An 18,712-nucleotide genomic window follows, 5' to 3' on the forward strand; every position below is an offset into this window, starting at 1 on the left:
TTCACCACTTCCCATTGGTAGAAACCATCTGAAGACAACCTCAAATGTAAGTGGTGAATAGATGGTGCGGATCCATCATATCAATGATGAGCAGTTACTAAATGGTGCGGAACCATCAATCGCTAAAATAAATAGTCTTATTAGAGATATGTTGGGCCGGAAGATATGTATCTTACGGATCAAGTTTGTGAAGTCCGTGAAACCCATGAAGACCATCAAGATTAAAAGGAAAGACTTGAAGAACAAGTTAATCTCAAGATATTCTTAATATATTTCCATTAAGTGTTTAGGAAAATTAACATTATCTAGTGTCAATATTATGTTAATATTAGCACTATATATATAAATCTTGTATTCTCGTATTAAACACAACACAATAATATATCTTATTCTATTATACTTTACAAGTCTCATCGAATACTTTAGAACTAAAACTGTATCTATGTTAATAGAGCACCTAATTTACATGAGTTGTTATTTTTTTTGTAAACATCATTTATAAAGAACGTTAAGTATAGTCTTAACTATTTTGTAACATAAGGTAAAATCAATATTTAAGAAAATGAAGACGTGTTTCAAAAAGAAAAAAGAAAATGAAGACAATTGTTTGTTTCTTAACTCTTTTACTCTTTGTTTCATCATGTAAGTTTTCTTTTGGTTAACTAAGATCAGTATGCATCATATTTTATCATTCTCCAACAGATTATTTAATTGTTTGATATTCTATCAATAGTTTTTGCAGGTGTATGTAATATCAAGGCAAATCCTGATTTAGCAGGCCACGCTCTTCCTTTTAAGCATGCAGAGAGTCCTCAAACATTCGACGATAAGGCCAAACATATTTTTTGTTATGGATGTTTTTTTCGTTGTTATAGATGGCCGAGATCGATGGTGGAGAGCTGCGAAAATTTTATTTGTAAATGTCAGTACCGAGATGGTGACTAATTTTAATTAATAAAATAAACAAAATAATTATAGTTATATTCAATCCGTAAATGGACCAATTCCTACACAAAGCCATCGTGGTGCACGAACTAGTTGACCATACTAATTCCTAGATGAACTTAATTTGGCCGACAGTTTCATACACCTAAACGTACAATGAGTCAAATCGAATCTATATGTATTGTACAACAACACACAAGTGTTTCAATTTTTATCACAGAACATGGTACACATGGTTCTTTGCAACATTACAACCCTTTGATACTTTACAAGATGGATCTATTAAATTTATACAGCCCTTTATTCTTACACATAACAACAGTGTCAACCGTCATGATTCAAGTGCAACCCCTTGGCTGCAATCAACTCCAATCTCTGAGAATGCTTCAACAAGTGTTGGGCAGAGTTTAGAGAGCATGATCCTGAAACCGGTGGAGTTTGTGGTTGAAGTCTCCTGCAGTTTCGTTGATGATCCTACAGGGACGCCTTCCATATAAGCCTTGCACGCAGCCAGAACATGCTGAGCCCTATAATCCAACAATTCAGTGTTGATCAAAACGTTCTCTTATGGTAATTTTCATTTTACGTTTGAATTGTTGCAAATAGAATCATACCTTTGGAGGCTTGTGCAGCAACGAATCATGGATTTGCAGGTGATGATGAGGAAAGCGTTCTCATTGTAAACTCAGCGAGTTTTTCTCTTCCTCAGCTCAGCCCAACTGCTTATCATAGCCAGCTTTGTTGAAGTAAGGCTTCTCATTCAGAACAAGAGCCTGAAAGGAGAGAAGGACTTGAAGAATGGAGGAACTCCCTGGGTTCCATACTTCAGTGCCAGAACCACTCCATGTATTCAGCAAACTCAGACAGTGCTCTTCCTGATTCATACAGGTTAGGATTCAGTCGCCTCCCACCCGAATGATAATGTACCATATTCAGAGAGGGAGAATTCTTTTTTTTTTCTGACGATTTCACTTACACAACAACAGTTGCATCCTTAGATCACATGATATGCAAGTAACACACATTTAAAAGCTAGAGTGAGCCATAGAGAAGTTAATGTAGTTGAAACTCACTTGTGGATCCTGACTGATCATAACCTTAGTTTACCCACCACCTAGGTCTTTGTGGACCGTCAATATTGCTTCACTGCCACAAACATTATAAATTGTTCGATTAAAATATCAGTAACTATGCTTCTGCACTTTCTCTAGTCCTAAATGCAAGCGATGAAGGAGAACATTAAAAGATGAACACTTTAATTAAATAATCATACAACGTTATGCTGAATGAACTTGCACGTATTCATATAAACTATAGATGACAGAACTTTGTTATTTTCCAAATTGCAGTACATGATATCTCTGCATCTTCGAGGTTTTACAATAATTAAAATGTATTTTTGTTATAAGCCAGCCTAGTTTGTTTTTTCTTCATAATATGTTAATTAAATTTTCTAGGTGGGTCTTACGCAATGAAACATTTTGGTCGATCTTGGCTTTAAACCCCATTTTGGCTACTTGAAATTAGGATTTTGACAGTCATCATGTTACCTTGTGCTCATCGAGTCTTGTAGTTGAAACTGGCACACAAGCTTAGGCTATTTTGATACTAAACGGACCTAAAGTAAGTAAACAGATTGATAACTGGAACATGCTCTCTTAAAATGACAGATCCTTCATCTTAATTAGTTGAAAAGCAATCAGATTTGAAATGGATTGATGAGAAACCAAACTGTATAACAGTTCCGATAGCCGCCCATATTAACGAGTTAATTTAGAATACATTTATGAAGCAAAAATAAAGATTGAGTAGGAATGTAAACCAAGAAGAGGATGCAACATTATAACTTAATGATCTTGCCTTCTTTTGACAAAGATAATCATCGATGGATACAGAAGTAACATCAAATTGACACCATAAAAAAGATTCATTCTCTCTTTGAAGACTCTTCTTGTTACTCTTTCTTTATCTCCCCCTCCTTGTGTTTCCCCTTCTTTGACTTGACGAAACAGAAGCAAGAGCAACAAGGCAGCTGAAACAAAAACTTCATAGTTGGACTAACACAACTACATCCAAGTCTGCCCTTTATGCTTGAGCTTTATAGCAATTCTATTTTTCTAAATCCGATAACCGTTCCTTTATGGGGTTTCCTTTATTCGTTTCTGCTTTTTGGATGCTTTTCAAACCAAGCTTATTCCCTCTAGATAAGAAGATGCCTCTGCCTACCACTAACGCAAAATTAAAAAAATAACATATATATGTAATGATTGTCCGAATCAGGATGCCTTTTTCAAGGGGCTAAATTACTTTTGTGTGTTTTGGTTAAGTTAAACTTGTCTTAGGAATATACTTAACCTTACTTCAACAGCTTGGACGTGACAGACTGTAGTGTAGCCATTTGACATTTGTTGTAAATGTAAATATTGAAATTTGGATTTTTATGAAATAGCTCTAGCTAAGTTTAAGAATATCAATTAGTTGTCTTTTTTTGCTAAATAATATCAATTAATTGTTGCAAGCTAATTCGAAAATTTCAGCTAAATGAATCTTTACGTACAAAACTAGATACCCGATCAAAGAGGAGTGCCACATATGTAAACTAACGGAACAAACTAAGAAATGAACGACACCAACCAACAAAAATAAGATATCTAAAAAGGGGCAATACTTCAAGAAAACAAAAATAACAACCACAAAAATAAAAACCAAAATATTACACTCTGTTTTCCCGTTTATTATCCCCAACAAAGGCATTCTCGTTTGTTCTTCTGTAATACCGCTTCTATTGTTCCCTCCTTTCACAAGGAAGGGCGTAGAAGAATCCACCATTACAGTTCTATAACTGTAAAAGAAAACCTTTAAATCTCATCATCAAACAAACACAAAAGGAAGCTAAATGGGTATCAAGTTCTTGTTGATCCTTTGCCTCTTGACCCTGGCAGTAGTCGCTGAATCAGCCAATGTCACATGGTCCTTGTCCAAATCTTGTGTCAATGGACAAGGATGCATTGGAGACGATGATGGACTTGAGTCCTTGATGGATTCTGAGACCAATAGGCGGCAACTAGCCGCAAGGCGCAGGTACATCAGTTACGGTGCACTTAAGAAGAACAATGTGCCATGTAGCCGTCGTGGCCGGTCTTACTACGATTGCACGAAGAGGAAAAGGGCTAACCCTTACAGGCGTGGGTGCAGCATCATCACGCATTGCTACAGGCTAACTTCTTAATCTGAATCAGCACATACAAACAATATGAGCAACGAAGCGAGAGTGCAAAGAATGCGTAAATAAATAAAGATCACATGTTTCCTCTACGTACGATTCTGAACTTTGTTTTTCTTGAATCTTTAATTTTTATTTTCCCTTTTATTTATGCTCATGATGCATATACGCTCAGTTTATCTGTTGGTATCCTTTTATATTTCTCAACATTGTGTTTCGTTTATGTCTATATGTAAGCAATACCTTGTGATCTACATCGATTTCAATTTGAGTATGTTGACGTGCTTTACAATCATTTAACAATTAATGTGTTTACACACTCTTTTTTAATTCCACCGCAAACAATTAGTGTGTTTATACACTAATTTTTAATCATTTGATTTTAGTTTTTATATTTTTAACATTTGTATTAGTAAACTAAAATTATCTCCGTACAAATACTGAATAATATTATTGGAAAAAAATCAAAATCATTAAGATTCACATCAACTAACTAGATTTCTTGTTCGGAAATTCGCTAGGCGTAACGCGTGCGGCTGACCAACGCCTAGCGATTTATCGAAAAATCGGAATTAAATCGGAGAGTAATCGGGGATTTTTTTTTTGTGGTTTTAATTATCACTAACATGTATATATTCCATTTGTGAATTCCAAATATAACTAAAACTAAGGTCAATAGTTTTGTTTAAACCTTTTGGGCCTACTAAAACATGGTATGACCCATGAATGGTGATATTTTATAGTTTTTTATTATTTACTTTGTTTTAGTAAATACAAAAAGACACGTATGTCTTCTTCTTCCTCCTTAATTTGGTTCTGCAATTAATCCTCTGCGTATCCATGTTCTTTCTTTAACTTTCTTTTGTTTTTACTTGATTTTCTTAACGTGGACACTATAATTACATCAGATCTACCAATATAAACATTTTCAGAGATTTTTTAACTTTCTGTAAACAACATTACGCGGCCGTAGTATCAAAAAAAAACATTACGCGGCCGTGTAAATTTATACCACGTTCTCGGCGGTCAAAACGCGGGTCAACATGGAATGCATCCGAACTGGCCAAACTCGCCACGGTGACCCAACGCTTCACGATTTTGCGGCCGTTTAATCGGCAACTCGCCCGTTTTTTAGAACAAGGACTAGATTGAAAATGTTATTAGAAATTGAAATTTTGTAAATTTCTAAAATTGCTAATGATTGAAGCTTCTATATACGAAAACAACAAATAGTTGTGATTGGTTATGAATTAAAAAACTGAGTTAAAAAACACCATACAAAGTTAGATCTTTAGTTTAGCAAAATATTACTTTTATATACGAAATTTCAATATCAGACTAAGAATTAGAAACATAACCAGGTTGTTAGAAAATTCGTGAAACCGATTGCCAATATAATTCATATACCGAGTGAAGAGATCACATTATTTTCTACCCAAGTCTAACATTTTTCACTTGATTGTATTGTGTTTTTATTTTAATTACCAATATTTTTTATAAGAAATTACACATTATTGGTTATAGACTACATCAATATTGACATGACGCTCAACCATTTTTATTGGTACTCTTAAAGTATGGTACAATAATTATGTATGTTAAATAAGCCCATAATATTGTTTTACATTTTAATTTTTTGCTTTATATTAATAGAAGAGCTCAGATATATATAAAAGTTTAATATCTACATAACCAGACATGAATCTTATTCAAACTAAAATATTTTGGATACCAAAAATATCTATATTACAATTATATACTTAAATATATCAATTAATTTAAATTTTAGATCTATTACATATTCAAAAATATGAAAATATTTAAAAATTATCAACATAGTCACAAATAAATATCTAAAAATAACAAAAAATATTCAAAATACTGAAAATATTTTTTTCCATTCAAATATTTAAATTAAACTAATTTTATGTTAATATTTAAATATTAGTCTTACATTATTCAAAATTTTATGTTTTATATTATTTTATTATCAGATTTAAGAACTTAAAATATTTGGATTTTGTTAAAAAATGCAAAATAGGTACCCGAACTTGAATCCGACTGAACATGCAATCATCTAAACCAAATCAAAACCAAAATTTATAAATATCCAAATAAGATTTAAATTTCTAACTCTAAAAATTCTAATTAGATCAACTAAATCCGATCGGATATATGAATTTCCATCCATAGAAAAAAACTATGCGACAAATTCCTTAGTACAATATACAATAAATAATTTAATTAACTATTTCACTTTGCGCACAAGCGCAGATTACTACCTAGTTCTATTTATAGTAAAATTCAAATGATGACAAATGTAAAGCAAATGCATAATAAATATAGTTAGTATTACTGCCATAGTTATGACCAGTACAAATCTCTTTATTATTAAAATAAGATCATTTTAAAAAATTAGTTTTTATTGTGTATAATATTCACAAAACTGCCATTACGCGGAGGTGTCATCGTAATAGGTTATCTCACAATCTATAACTAATTATTAATTAACCTTCTTCCCTAGACTAATTATAAAAAATGTCACTGGTTTTCCTAAAGTATTATACAGGTGAGTTTATATCTATGGGATATTTCCTCGATCACAAGACGTAACTCCCTGACCATATATTACCAACCAAAATCAACAAAGCATCTTCAAGTATATTCTAACACTAACTAACACAAAAATTTGACGCATTTATTTTTCACGTGTGGTTAATTTATCTCATACATGTTACAGTTTTCTGTTATTTTTAAGTAAAACATTAAAAATGTAAATTCAGACATAAATGTCGGGTATATTGAAACATTAATTTCACACTAAACATCTTCAAGCGTATTTTTTCCTTTTAGATTAACCTATCTCGCAAGCGTAATGTAAAAGCCGAAAAGGAACTCGCCTCAAAAACTCTATTTTCTCCCATGTAAACTCTTTGATTCCGACGTGGTTAGCTCCATAAACTAACTTTTTCGTCTTGAATTAATAAAACATGGTGTTCGCTGTCAAAAAAAAAAATATTCTATTAGAATAGGATTTAAAGAACATAATGAATCTAGAATATTTGACAAAGAAATGTAACATCTAATAAAGCTAAATAGATTTATGAAAACAATGTTAAATGAGGTGAAGCAAAAACAACATCTAATTTCTCGCTCTTTCACAAATCCTTATGAAATTGAAATATGAGTACATATTTTAGTTATGCTAAACTTTGACTGATGAAAAATATAGAGCATATTTATTATAAATTATGTTAGTATAACTATCATATTTATGACCTGTGTAGATTTATCATTATATATTTACTAACTATTCTTATTCATTTATATTTATTATATTATTTTGTCCAAATTTTCATACCTTATATAATTTTAAAATGGTTTAATACTTAAATATCTCATTGTAGAACTTAATTCTATATTTTCTAAAATTTAAAATGAAAAATACATCCTAATATTAATCCATACCAAATTTTTGACCCATATACTTTTCATTGTGGTTAATGAATCTCGTACATATAATTTTTTCTGCTATTTTTAAGAAAAGATAAAAGAAAATAAAATTGTATAAGTTCAGACAGAGAAATGTGGGGCATATTGAAACATCAATTTTCACATTAAATGTATTCAAACGCAATGTGTTCTTCAGACATTCGATTACAATAGGATTTGATGAACATAATGAACCTATAACGAATAAATGTAACATCTAATAAAACTTGAACAGGCTTATGAAAACAATGTCAAACGAAGAAAGACAAAAACAACAACAACATATAATTTCTTCCCTCTTTCACAAATCCTTATGAATTGAAATATGGGACCATATTTTAGTTATATTAAACTTTGAATGATGACAAATTTAAAGCATATCTATAATAAATGCAGTTAGTATAACTATCATATTTATGATCTGTATAGATTTATTATTATATTTTGACTAACTATTCATATTCATGTATATTAATTATTATACTTTGACTAAATTTCATACCTTTTAAATTTTCAAAAATAGTTTAATACATAAATTTAAGATTGGTAAAACTTAATTTTATAATTTCCAAACTTTTGTGAAACCAAAAAAAAACTCACAATAATTCACACCCAAATTTTGACGCATTTACTTTTTCACTTGTCGTTAATGAATCTCATACATATTATAATTTTATATTATTTTTACAAAAATATAATAAAATGAACTGTGTAAATTCAGAAAAAAATGTTAGACATATATATTATAATACCAGTTTCATAATAAACTTATTCAAACGTAATTTGTTCTTCAAATATCTGATTACAATAGGACTTAAAGAAATAATGAATATATAACGAATAAATAAACATCTAATAAAACCCGAATAGATATATGAAAACAATGTTAACGAGGAAAAACGAAACAACAACAGCATCTAATTTCTTCTCTCTTTCGCAAAAATCCTTACGCATCTGAAATATGAGAACATATTCTAGTTATATCAAAGTTGGAATGATGACAAATTTAGAGCATATCTATAATAAATGGAGTTAGTATAATTATCAGATTTGTGATCTGTATAAATTTATTATTATGTTTTGACTAACTATTCATATTTATGTATATTTATTGTTATACGTTAACTAAATTTTGTGCCTTTAAATTCTTTTTAGAAAAATTAATACATAAATCTCTGATTGATAAAAAATAGTGTAATTTTCATCTTTTTGTGAATTGACAAAAAAAATTATCACATTAAATTAGACCAAATTTGATGATTTTTTTAACCGCGTATGATTCATGAATCTTTGCACTTGTTACTATATTCTATTTTTTTTTTTTTGGAAAACATAAAAATAAAATTTGTGAGAATTCAGATAAAGAAATTCAAAACCAACCAACTTCATACTAAACACTAAATCATATATGTATATGTTATTCAGATATTCAATTACAATATGATTTAGAGAAGAACATAACGGTTATTAAATGATTATAACATCCAATGGAACATGAATAAGTTTATGAAACCCAAATGTTAATGATGGGTAAAGAAAACAACAACATAGATATATGGAGCCATGATTTTAGTTAGCTACAAGCAGCATTCCCAAATCTTAGCTTCCAAAACGATAATAACGAAATTAAAAATTTAGCTAATATTTATTCCAATTAGGTTTAAATAGGGTGCATGAGGAGCTTAGGTAGAGGAGGCGGGAGAATCTTCAGCTCGAGGAGAAGTCAACGGGAAGAGGCTGAGAAGTTGTGGCTTCGGATCCGTCGGAGTCGACGACGGTGACGGGTGCAAGTAAAACCCTTTCTCTCTTATCTCTCTCTCCTCGACGTCGGACTCGGAACCGCTCGGGCTGGGAGTAACAGACCCGGAACGAGAAAACGGGTCATGAAGGAGAGGAGTGTCAGGGCTGGTGAGAGGAATGTTCTCGGTTAACCCGGAACGTACCGGGTTGATCTTGAGTTGGTTGCGGCGGCGTTCGTAGATGGTGGAGGATGAAGAAGAAGAAGAGCGCTTCTTGGTTGGGACGGTAGTGCGTGGAGGAAGTAAGTACCTCAGGGGCGGTTCGGGTTGGTTGGTTGGGTAACGTAACATGGAGGGTCCGGTGAGGATCTGGACGATTTCTCTGTAGGAAAAAGAGTCGGTGCACACAGTGGCGGTTTCGGATCTGGTGATATAGGGTCGGTTTGGAGTGGTGATTCTGGTGACGGTTATGATGTTGCGGCTTGGTGAGGAGTCATCTTTGTTTCTTGGAGAGTTCTTCATTGGAGGCACGCGTTGAGAGAAAGAGTTTTAGTGTTTACAGTTTTTTTTTCACTAAGGTTGTGATTTGTGAAAAGAGCCTGGGAAGGTGATACATATTTATACTAGTGGAAGAGAAACTTCTCAAGAGTTACCGTTCACACAAAATTCAGTACGCGGGATGGGGATGGGGTGTATTTTGTAAAATAACACAATTATCGAAATAAAAGTAATTTTTTGTGGTCAAAAATAATTTTTTTTAACGTCTGATTAATTATTATGCTATAAGTAATTTTTGTTTGTTTGTTCTACCTTTTTTACGATACCATTAATGTTATAATTTGAGTTTGACTAATGCTGCAAAAGAAAAACTTAAGTAGATATGCAATTATCTTTAAATTTGTTTATTATTACTATTATTCAATTTAAATGTTTATGCATTTGCTAGTTTTAATAATTAGATTTATTTAAACATTTTTTACTTTATTTTGTATTCTTTAAAAATAACATTATATAAATTATTTGATTTTTTACATGTACTATCGGAGATACCTTAAATTATCCGAAAACTTATATTGAGCTGTAATCGGATTGAATTTTTTGGATATTAGACCGTTAGAGATATTACTATCCGAACAAAGCCGAACCTAATCCAAATTTTTGTGGATTTCAAATGGTTCTGACTTCTGAGTCTTTACTAAAAATAAAATTTTCCAAATGGTCAAAAGTGGTCACGTCAAACTTTCTTTTTTTACAGAGAAACTAGCTGCGTAACTACAGACTTTTTCAATATCACTTTCCATTCTCGTGACGATTTTCTTAGACACGCAAATTTTCCAAAACTGTACAAATCGTCTACCTTTTAAGACAACTTGCAATTCAATATCTGTGATTGATCTTGTGATGGTTAGTCAACACAAAATCTAATTTCTGACTGCTTAAGAATTAGATAGAAGTGCATCTTGATATATTGATTACATCGTAGATACGTTTTACCACCTTCTATTGACAAAGAATATGATAAGGGGCCAGCCTGGAGTCCTGGACAGTAATCTTTTCTTTCTTTAATATCCGCAATCTTCTGGTCAACAATAATCATACATTAAATCAAATTTGGCTTGCATTCTATAATTCCGTAGATTCCAGCAGGACTTAGCAAGAGTCATATGACTCATATCTTTTCTTTTTCTTGATGTTGCGGACCAGCAGAGGTCGTGTTTGATTCACATGGACTACCCGCAGTACGGTTCAAATATAGTCACATTTTTTATTTCACTAACCAAAATTAATTATAAGAATACATGTTTATACAAAAGAAATAATAAACAATAAAAATATGAAATCAAATTTCTTAACAAAATCCATATAATCTAAGAACAATACGAGTCATTTTCCCATCTAAGACCTTGTGATCGAATGTCAAAGAAACATATATAGAACACCAATATGTTTTAGATTCGGTCTATCTAATGTGCGAAACTGAATCAAACAATTATAAGTTTCTGTTTTTGACTCATTTGTATACTCAAAATGGCTTAATCATAGAGTACAGTTTCCATTAAATATTACTCTGGACGTCTTCATCAACTTAGGATACTCCACATTATTACTTTTTAAAACAATTTCTCCAATTGTTATCTCTTTCACTAAAGCTTTTACGGTTATCCACAACAATCGCTATACTCTAAATTTCTGTTGATTTTTAGATGTTTTCTATGTCTTTTTATATTTTCTTTTCAATTAGAAATTATTTAGAATATCATAAGTTAAATACCATTTTTTAAATATACTCAAATCAAAAATACATTAACATTTGAGTTTAAAATTTAGCGATTATTACTTAGGATTCAATATTTATAAGATGAAATTGAATTTATAAACTTCTTAATAACTAAGTTTAGTCTTTTGAATCAAACTGTTAAAATATTTACAAAATAGTTACCTTTTGAATGAAAATTTTGAAAATGGTACCAAACTTATGGTAAAATTAGAATTTTTTCTCTTGTCGATTCCGTTTTGCTTTTTGTTCAAGTTTTTATTACTATATAAGTTGATATCAGACGTTTTAAAACGAATATACATTTATTTTTTTTGTATTATAAGTTTTCTGGTCATAAAATCGATCTCTTGACTTTATATAATACTTTAGGCAATTAAAAAAAAACACTTTTTAGCAAAATGGTACTGATTTTGTGTTTCCATATTTTGGGCCAATACAGGCCAACTCGTTAGCCCAAGTAACAGTGATTTTCTTACAAACATATTTTGGAGAATTAAAGCCCCGCTTAAATTTGTAATAAAGTTTTGTAAACTTTAGGGAGAAAAAAAAACTGAAATTCAAAAAATTCAAAGTGATTTCGTTCGTCTATCAAAAGTTCAAAACTAGCCGTCAAAAAATATCTCCATCGATTTCGTCGCATCGTCTCTCTTCGCTTCTTCACTTGTCTGCGATGTCTACTACTACTACCAGAAAGAGCGAGCACTAAGAGATCACGCCCAGAGCCGCGATCGCTCAAGAAGCAAGCAGCACCGAGCTCAAAACTCCAGGACGAATTGGAGGATCTCGATGTTTCCAGGTCCCTTCTCTCATCCTCCTCCTCCTTCTGATTTTAAGCTATTTAGATCGTGACTCTTGATTGGTTTCGGTGTGGTGGATGGTGCAGCGATCTGAAAGGAATCGTGTCGGCGTTGCAGGAAATCAGAGAGAAAGCAGACGAAGGGAGGATGGAGGGGAGAAGAAAGAAGAAAGCATCTCCAGGTGTTCGATCATTTTACTTTGGAACTTGATATCGATTGATCTCTGGGGGTCCTTGTATCGCAAATATGCTTGTTTGATAGATTTAGAGCTCATTTGATTTCACAGATAGAGAGAACGTTTAGTTGTGTTTTCTCTTCTCTGCTCTTTAGCTTGATAGCTGAATCTTGCTTTAATAATCCATGTGGTGAATATTTCTTCTGGCACTGAGGTTAAGTCAAAGATTGACGAGTTGAAGTCTAAACTTGAGAAAGAAAGGTAAAAGGCTGAGGATCTGTGGATGACTGATCTTTTATGCTTTGTTAATCTTGGTTTACAAAATGGGATATAAACGGAATCCTGATGATGAACTCTGCCCTTGGCGTACAATCTGCAGACAGAACTTTTCCAAAGCACTTGCAAAGAGTTCCAAGCAAAGTTGATTTGAGTAGTTAGAAAGCTTACAGAGAGCTGACCTAATACATATTTGCAGTGTGAGAGTATCTTGAAGGACGAAGTTGCCAAGTTTGAGGAGCTTCATCACAAGTCCATGAAAGAAAAAGCTGATCATCTACAGGGTCTGAAAGGTATTCATTCTATTTCCCTCTGGTTTTGTCCTCTCTTACTCTTAACCTCAGTTTTTGGTGTCAAAAAGTGTATATCGTAAAGGTTTCTATCAATAGCTAAATGAGAAATTCATATTACTGAAACTGAATTGTGTCCTCTATGTTAAGCTAGATGCGCTTCACACTTAAAACCAATTGGTGATTAGTGGAGTAGCTCATCTATCTTATATATTGCTTAAGATCCCTTCCAATACCCGATGTGGGACTTATGTCCCTAATACGCCCCCTCGAGATGCTGGCTCTTTGAGCGTCAATCTCGGAACGTTTGGGCAAGGATCGATGGGCCGACTTTGGGCCAGATCGATGTGGATCGGGTTGGACTGCGTGGATCGGACTCTAATACCATGTTAAGCTAGATGGGCTTCACACTTAAAATCAATTGGTGATTAGTGGAGTGGCTCATCTATCTTATATATTGCTTAAGATCCCTTCCAATACCCGATGTGGGACTTATGTCCCTAATACTCTATACGCGATATGAACAACTATGTAAAGCCAATTCCTTATAGCGAGACCATTGTCATAAGTTGGCAACATTTGATCACTTCCACCTGTAAAATAACGTTTAGGGCAGAAGGAGAAGACAATGATATCGGACCAGGAGAGGTTCTGCACAGAAAAGTACTTGCTCAACTGGAAGACTCGCTGAAGAAAAAGAAACGGGTAAATAAGCAGCCTTACCATTTAGTTGTTATCTCTAAGATATATACTTCTTTTATCTTGTTATGTGTGACTGAACCCTGAATTTTTGGGGTGTGTATGATGACAAAACTTTCAACATATTGAGGAAAATGAAGCTTCTGATGAAGAGTTCCCCCCTGATGAGTAAAAGATTAACGTTCCTTAACTTGACGCTTCCAAAAAGGTTAAAAACCCTTTACCCTTTTAACTCTGATCAGCCGTATATTTTACCAACTAACTATAGTAGAAAACACTCTTTTCTGAAGTAGTATTTCAAAGCTTTGAATATTATAGGTATGACCCTTGTTGTCTTCTATTCTATGTTGGAAGTTTCAAATGAAAGATTAATTACATTACACTTAAGAAGGATCCACCAGGACCACCACTGATTAGCTAACATATATCTGCCTTTTAAAGTTGAGTCATAAAATGCGTTACACGTGTTGGTGAAATTAAATACTTTTGTCGGGTAGCCTCAATTATTTGATAGTTTGATAGTGATGGTCTCAAATTGATTAGTTACACTTAAGCAGAGTCTTAAATAACTCGATTTATTGATATGAAACTAGTACCATGGCCATTAGTAGTGGGGTACCAATCAAAGAGGCAGAGAAAAAAATACTCCAAAGGTCCTCAACCTTTTTTTCTCTAGTGTTAAGAAGCTTCCCGAGAAGCAGGCAAGACGAGAGAGTGGGGCTAGTGATTGGTAATAGCTTATCAAACACTATCAGTTTCTGTCCAAATTTCTTCACATTCTCCTCACTTATCAAACACTAGCCATTTTCTACAACAGATATGGGTAACATATGGGGGATCTTTAAGTCAAGTCATGGAGCTTCTCAACCACAGATATTGCCTGTTCACGGTCATTTCTTACAACCTACATCGTTTATAGTTAATTGCTCTGGTTGCTCTGAAATTAAGAGTGATGCACAGGGCTACTTCCGCTTTGAGTGCAACTTCTATGTCCATAAAGAATGTGCGGAGTCGCCCTTAGAGATCGACCACCCTTCTCATTCACACCCTCTCAAGCTCCGTTGGTGCGGACCACCTGGTTATAGTGACAAATGTTGTTGCTTGTGTGGAGAAACCCTTCGGCTTTTGGTTTACCATTGTTCCACTTGTAACTTTAGCTTAGACACAGCTTGCGCGAGGAAGGACGAGATTCCAAGCATTGACTACCCCAAAGCACATGAGCATAGGCTTCACCTCTTGGCCAAGCGCGTCTCCTTTCCGTGTGCTTGTGGTAAAGACATCCCTGGAGCTCCTTACTTGTGTCATCAATGCAACTTCATGATCCATAGAGACTGCCTTGTACTCCCGCGTGTGATACACCTCACACGCCACAAGCACCGGATTTCTCGAAGCTACTTCATTGGTCCTGGGAAGTTTTCTTGTGGAGTTTGTCGTCTTGAGTTGGACTGGAGGTACGGAGGATACCGCTGCTCAATTTGCCCTGATTATGTCATCCATCTGAGATGTGCAACGAGAGATGATGTGTGGGATGGAATAGATCATTACGGCAAACCAGAAGAAGAAGAGGAGATCGAAGAGCCATTCCAAGTGTTAGATGACAATTTAATTAAGCATTTCAGTCATGAACATGTTCTCAAATTCAACGAAGGTGGTCTTGTTTGTCATGAAGCTACCCACTGCAGTGCTTGCGCTCTGCCGGTCTATTTCGATGCATTCTACATATGTTGGGTTTGTGATTATGTTCTTCACGAGACCTGCGCAAATCTTCCCCGGAAGTTAAGGCACGAGCTACACAAGCACACACTTACTCTACGACCAAACACTACTCCAGATGAGGAGCATGGTTATAACTTATTCCACTGCACTGTATGTAAGCGGCTCTGCAGTGGATTCAAGTACGTATGTAGCAAACCTTGCGATGTCCAGATAGATGTACGATGTACTTCAGTTAGGGAGCCGTTCATCCACGAAAGCCATCCGCAGCATCAGTTATTCTTTACCTCCCCAGAAGCCAAGTACTGTGGTGCTTGCGGAGCGAATGCATCCACCGTGTTGAACTGCGTTGATTGTGGCTTCGCTTTGGGATATGACTGCGCCACTTTGCCTAACAAGGTCAAGCACAAATGCGACAGACATTTTCTCTCTGTCTGCTACGGAGAAGAGGCGAGTGGGCAGTACTGGTGCGAGGCGTGCGAGAGAAAAGTCAACCCGAGTACAAGATTCTACACGTGTGAAGATTGCAGCTCCACTCTTCATATCAAATGCGTGATCGGGGAATTCACATTCTGGAGACCAGGGAAGATGGCCATATCACGTTACGAAGTAGCAATCGTTCCTAATGTTTTCGCGTCTCGGCCGTATTGTTATATGTGCCAGTCCCGTTGCGAAGACACAACAGGTGTCATATATATCTCAGGGGAGTATATATGTTCCTCTAGATGCTTACAAGAGTACGTCGACTTCAGCATTACATTCTCAGAGTCGCAGACTCTAGAGATGGCACTTGATCACTTGATCGTTTTGGACTTCGAACATATTAGCCATAGCTAAGGGCACTATGTAATAAGATTCCCCTTCAACTCTTGGGTGTTCTTCTCAACCGAACATTTTAGCATTAGCTAGGGGGGCATCTCCTTCTTTTTTCGTTTCTTCTGGCTGGATATATCGTGACTCTTGATTGGTTTTCGGTGTGGATGGTGCAGCGATCTGAAAGGAATCGTGTCGGCGTTGCAGCAAATCAGAGAGAAAGCACAGGGGGATGGCCGTGAGAAGAAAGAAGCAAAGCATCTCCAGGTTATACTTAGAAGAATCAAAGTTTTCACGTACTATGCTTCTAAATCTCGTTACGATCATATGCAGTTGTGCTGGATCGGTACCTAAGTGTGAATAGTTGAATACTATAAATTTGAGTGAGACTGTGAGACCTTCAAATAATTCAAAAAAGAGTTATTGTCTGTGTTTTGAGATCGTTAAGGAACTAAGGAATAGCAAAAGTGATGGTCCGATGTAAACAGGACTACCAGGAATAGTTTGTTTAAGAGGCCACTCAATATTCTTTCGGACATGGGAGACTAACGACCGGGCGTTGCGCCCGAACGAACTCCCAAACCATTCCCGGACAAGTCAGAATATCGACCCATCACCTTATTGTCTCCGCTCGGATCACAAGCTTGCGTTACTAAGCTCGACAATAAGAACTTGTGCATTAAACTTATATATACATGACGTAAAAACTTGTTTTATCCGATGTGTGACTTTTTACAGTTGTAATAAAAAATTACTGAAATTTTAAAACTGTCCAGATTAGACCAAATACAAAACCGGTTAAATTCTGGTTTTTCTTTTACATCCGTTTTCTAATAACACCGTTGGTAGAGGACAATTTAATTAGACATTTCGTGTCATGAACATGTTCTCAAACTCAACGAAAAGGTGGGATTGTTTGTCGTGAAGCTACCCACCGCAGTGCTTCTACCGGTCTATTTCTATCCATACTGCAAAATGTTCGGTTTGATTTTGTTCTTCACGATACCTGCGCTAGTTTTCCCCGGAAGTTAAGACATGAGCTACACAAGCACACACTTACATGCTGAGGAATGAGGATCAATGGGTGACTGATCTTTCATGCTTTGTGAACGTTGGTTTACAAGACAAGATTTAAACGGGACCATGCTGATGAACTCTGTCCTTTACAAATTTGCAGACAGAACTTTGCCAAAGCACACTTTCAAAGAGTTTGAAGGAGGTAATTTGAGAAAAATGATATCTGAAATTTTTTAGTCGTTAGAGAGTTCATAGAGCTGACCTGTAACATATTTGCAGTGTGAGAGTATCTTGAAGGACGAAGCTGCCAAGTTTGAGCAGCTTCATCACAAGTTCATGAGAGAAAAGCTGATCACATCTACAGGGTATGGAAGGTGTTCATTCTATTTCCCTCTGGTTTTGTGATCTCTTACGCTTAAGCTCAGTTAGCGTCAAAAGTGTATATCATAAAGTTTTCTATCAATAGCTAAGTGGGACATTCATATTACTGAAACTGATATGTGTTTCTGCGTGGCAGACACTTATAGTGAGACTATTGTTATAAGACACCAACACTTCACTCACTTGCTCAATTGGAAGAATCGGGTAAATAAATAGAGCCTTAGACACAGTTAGTTGTTATTTCTAACACATACAGTCTTTTTTTTACCTTGTTAATTGTTATATGATTGAACAGCAAATTCTTGGGGGTGTGTAGGATGACAAAACCATTCACGTCTATCTCACACTTGACGCTTAAGAAAAAGAAATGCTAAAAACGCTTTACCCTTTAACTTTGATCAGCCCTATCTTTTACCAAACTATAGCAGAAAAAACACTCTTTTGTGAAATAGTATTTCAAGACTTTGAATATTTTAGGCATATGACCCTTGTTACCTTTTATTCTATGCTATAGTTACATATAATATAAGCACATTTTTGTTAGATATGTTTCCACATCAGGAATCATACATATATATATATGTCTCTGGGATCCAAATCGACTCAGAACCGTATTAGCCATAGCTAGAGTTCATATGATGTGATACGTAGGTTACTTGAGGTGGAGGACAAAATCCTGTGAGACTGTAGACGCAAATGCCATTCAGCTAGTGGAATATAATGACATAGAACAAGAAGTTCTGCTCTGAGAATTACTTTTTTACATGTCAATGAGATTACAAATAACTGATTAACTCTGTTAGTGATCCCACCATTAACGCTAAGAGTCTTTCTAAGAAGCTCTTTTCTAATAAGTTAACGTAGTGAAACATCT

General features: G+C 34.6%; 3 protein-coding genes and 1 long non-coding RNA gene across 15 annotated transcripts; 2 read left to right on the forward strand and 2 right to left on the reverse strand.

Annotated features, from left to right (window-relative positions):
• Nucleotides 1-1,067: 1,067 nt before the first annotated feature.
• Nucleotides 1,068-3,147, reverse strand: LOC108809836 (uncharacterized). The gene is made up of 3 exons (XR_001942918.2): nt 2,019-3,147; nt 1,560-1,820; nt 1,068-1,472 (listed from the first exon to the last, which is right to left on the reverse strand). It is a non-coding gene; the product is annotated as an uncharacterized LOC108809836 (long non-coding RNA).
• Nucleotides 3,148-3,705: 558 nt separating this feature from the next.
• On the forward strand, nt 3,706-4,491 carry LOC108810594 (protein RALF-like 19). The gene has a single exon (XM_018582698.2). It carries the CDS (start codon nt 3,842-3,844, stop codon nt 4,172-4,174), a length of 333 nt encoding a protein of 110 aa, XP_018438200.1. The 5' UTR covers nt 3,706-3,841; the 3' UTR covers nt 4,175-4,491.
• A 4,635-nt stretch (nt 4,492-9,126) lies between these two features.
• On the reverse strand, nt 9,127-9,972 carry LOC108810414 (VQ motif-containing protein 4). Its single transcript, XM_018582529.2, has one exon. It carries the CDS (start codon nt 9,919-9,921, stop codon nt 9,343-9,345), a length of 579 nt encoding a protein of 192 aa, XP_018438031.1. The 5' UTR covers nt 9,922-9,972; the 3' UTR covers nt 9,127-9,342.
• A 2,120-nt stretch (nt 9,973-12,092) lies between these two features.
• LOC108806504 (uncharacterized) lies at nt 12,093-18,299 on the forward strand. 12 transcript variants are annotated; one of them, XM_056989416.1, is made up of 8 exons: nt 12,212-12,473; nt 12,561-12,910; nt 13,029-13,218; nt 13,832-13,920; nt 14,055-14,122; nt 14,508-14,644; nt 14,732-16,364; nt 16,617-16,873. In XM_056989416.1, the coding sequence occupies exons 3-8, from the start codon at nt 13,182-13,184 to the stop codon at nt 16,792-16,794; spliced, it is 2,142 nt and encodes a 713-aa protein (XP_056845396.1). In that variant the 5' UTR covers nt 12,212-12,473; nt 12,561-12,910; nt 13,029-13,181; the 3' UTR covers nt 16,795-16,873. The 12 variants fall into 12 exon arrangements, 9 of the variants coding, with proteins under 9 accessions (XP_056845396.1, XP_056845398.1, XP_056845397.1 ...); XM_056989418.1 differs by having other exon boundaries at nt 13,125-13,218; XM_056989417.1 differs by having other exon boundaries at nt 12,561-12,655.
• The last annotated feature ends 413 nt before the right edge of the window (nt 18,300-18,712 follow it).

This window comes from Raphanus sativus, chromosome 6, assembly GCF_000801105.2.
Source record: "Raphanus sativus cultivar WK10039 chromosome 6, ASM80110v3, whole genome shotgun sequence".
Classification (NCBI taxonomy): Eukaryota; Viridiplantae; Streptophyta; class Magnoliopsida; order Brassicales; family Brassicaceae; genus Raphanus; species Raphanus sativus.

Excerpts from the sequence above, each read along its gene's own strand:
- LOC108806504 (XM_056989416.1), top strand. The coding sequence starts at position 13,182 with ATGAAAGAAAAAGCTGATCATCTACAGGGTCTGAAAG. Across the intron at positions 13,921-14,054 it reads CGCTGAAGAAAAAGAAACGG|CTTCTGATGAAGAGTTCCCC; the intron begins GTAAATAAGCAG and ends AGGAAAATGAAG. Across the intron at positions 16,365-16,616 it reads TCCTCTAGATGCTTACAAGA|CGATCTGAAAGGAATCGTGT; the intron begins GTACGTCGACTT and ends TGGATGGTGCAG.
- LOC108810414 (XM_018582529.2), bottom strand. The coding sequence starts at position 9,921 with ATGAAGAACTCTCCAAGAAACAAAGATGACTCCTCACCAAGCCGCAAC.
- LOC108810594 (XM_018582698.2), top strand. The coding sequence starts at position 3,842 with ATGGGTATCAAGTTCTTGTTGATCCTTTGCCTCTTGACCCTGGCAGTA.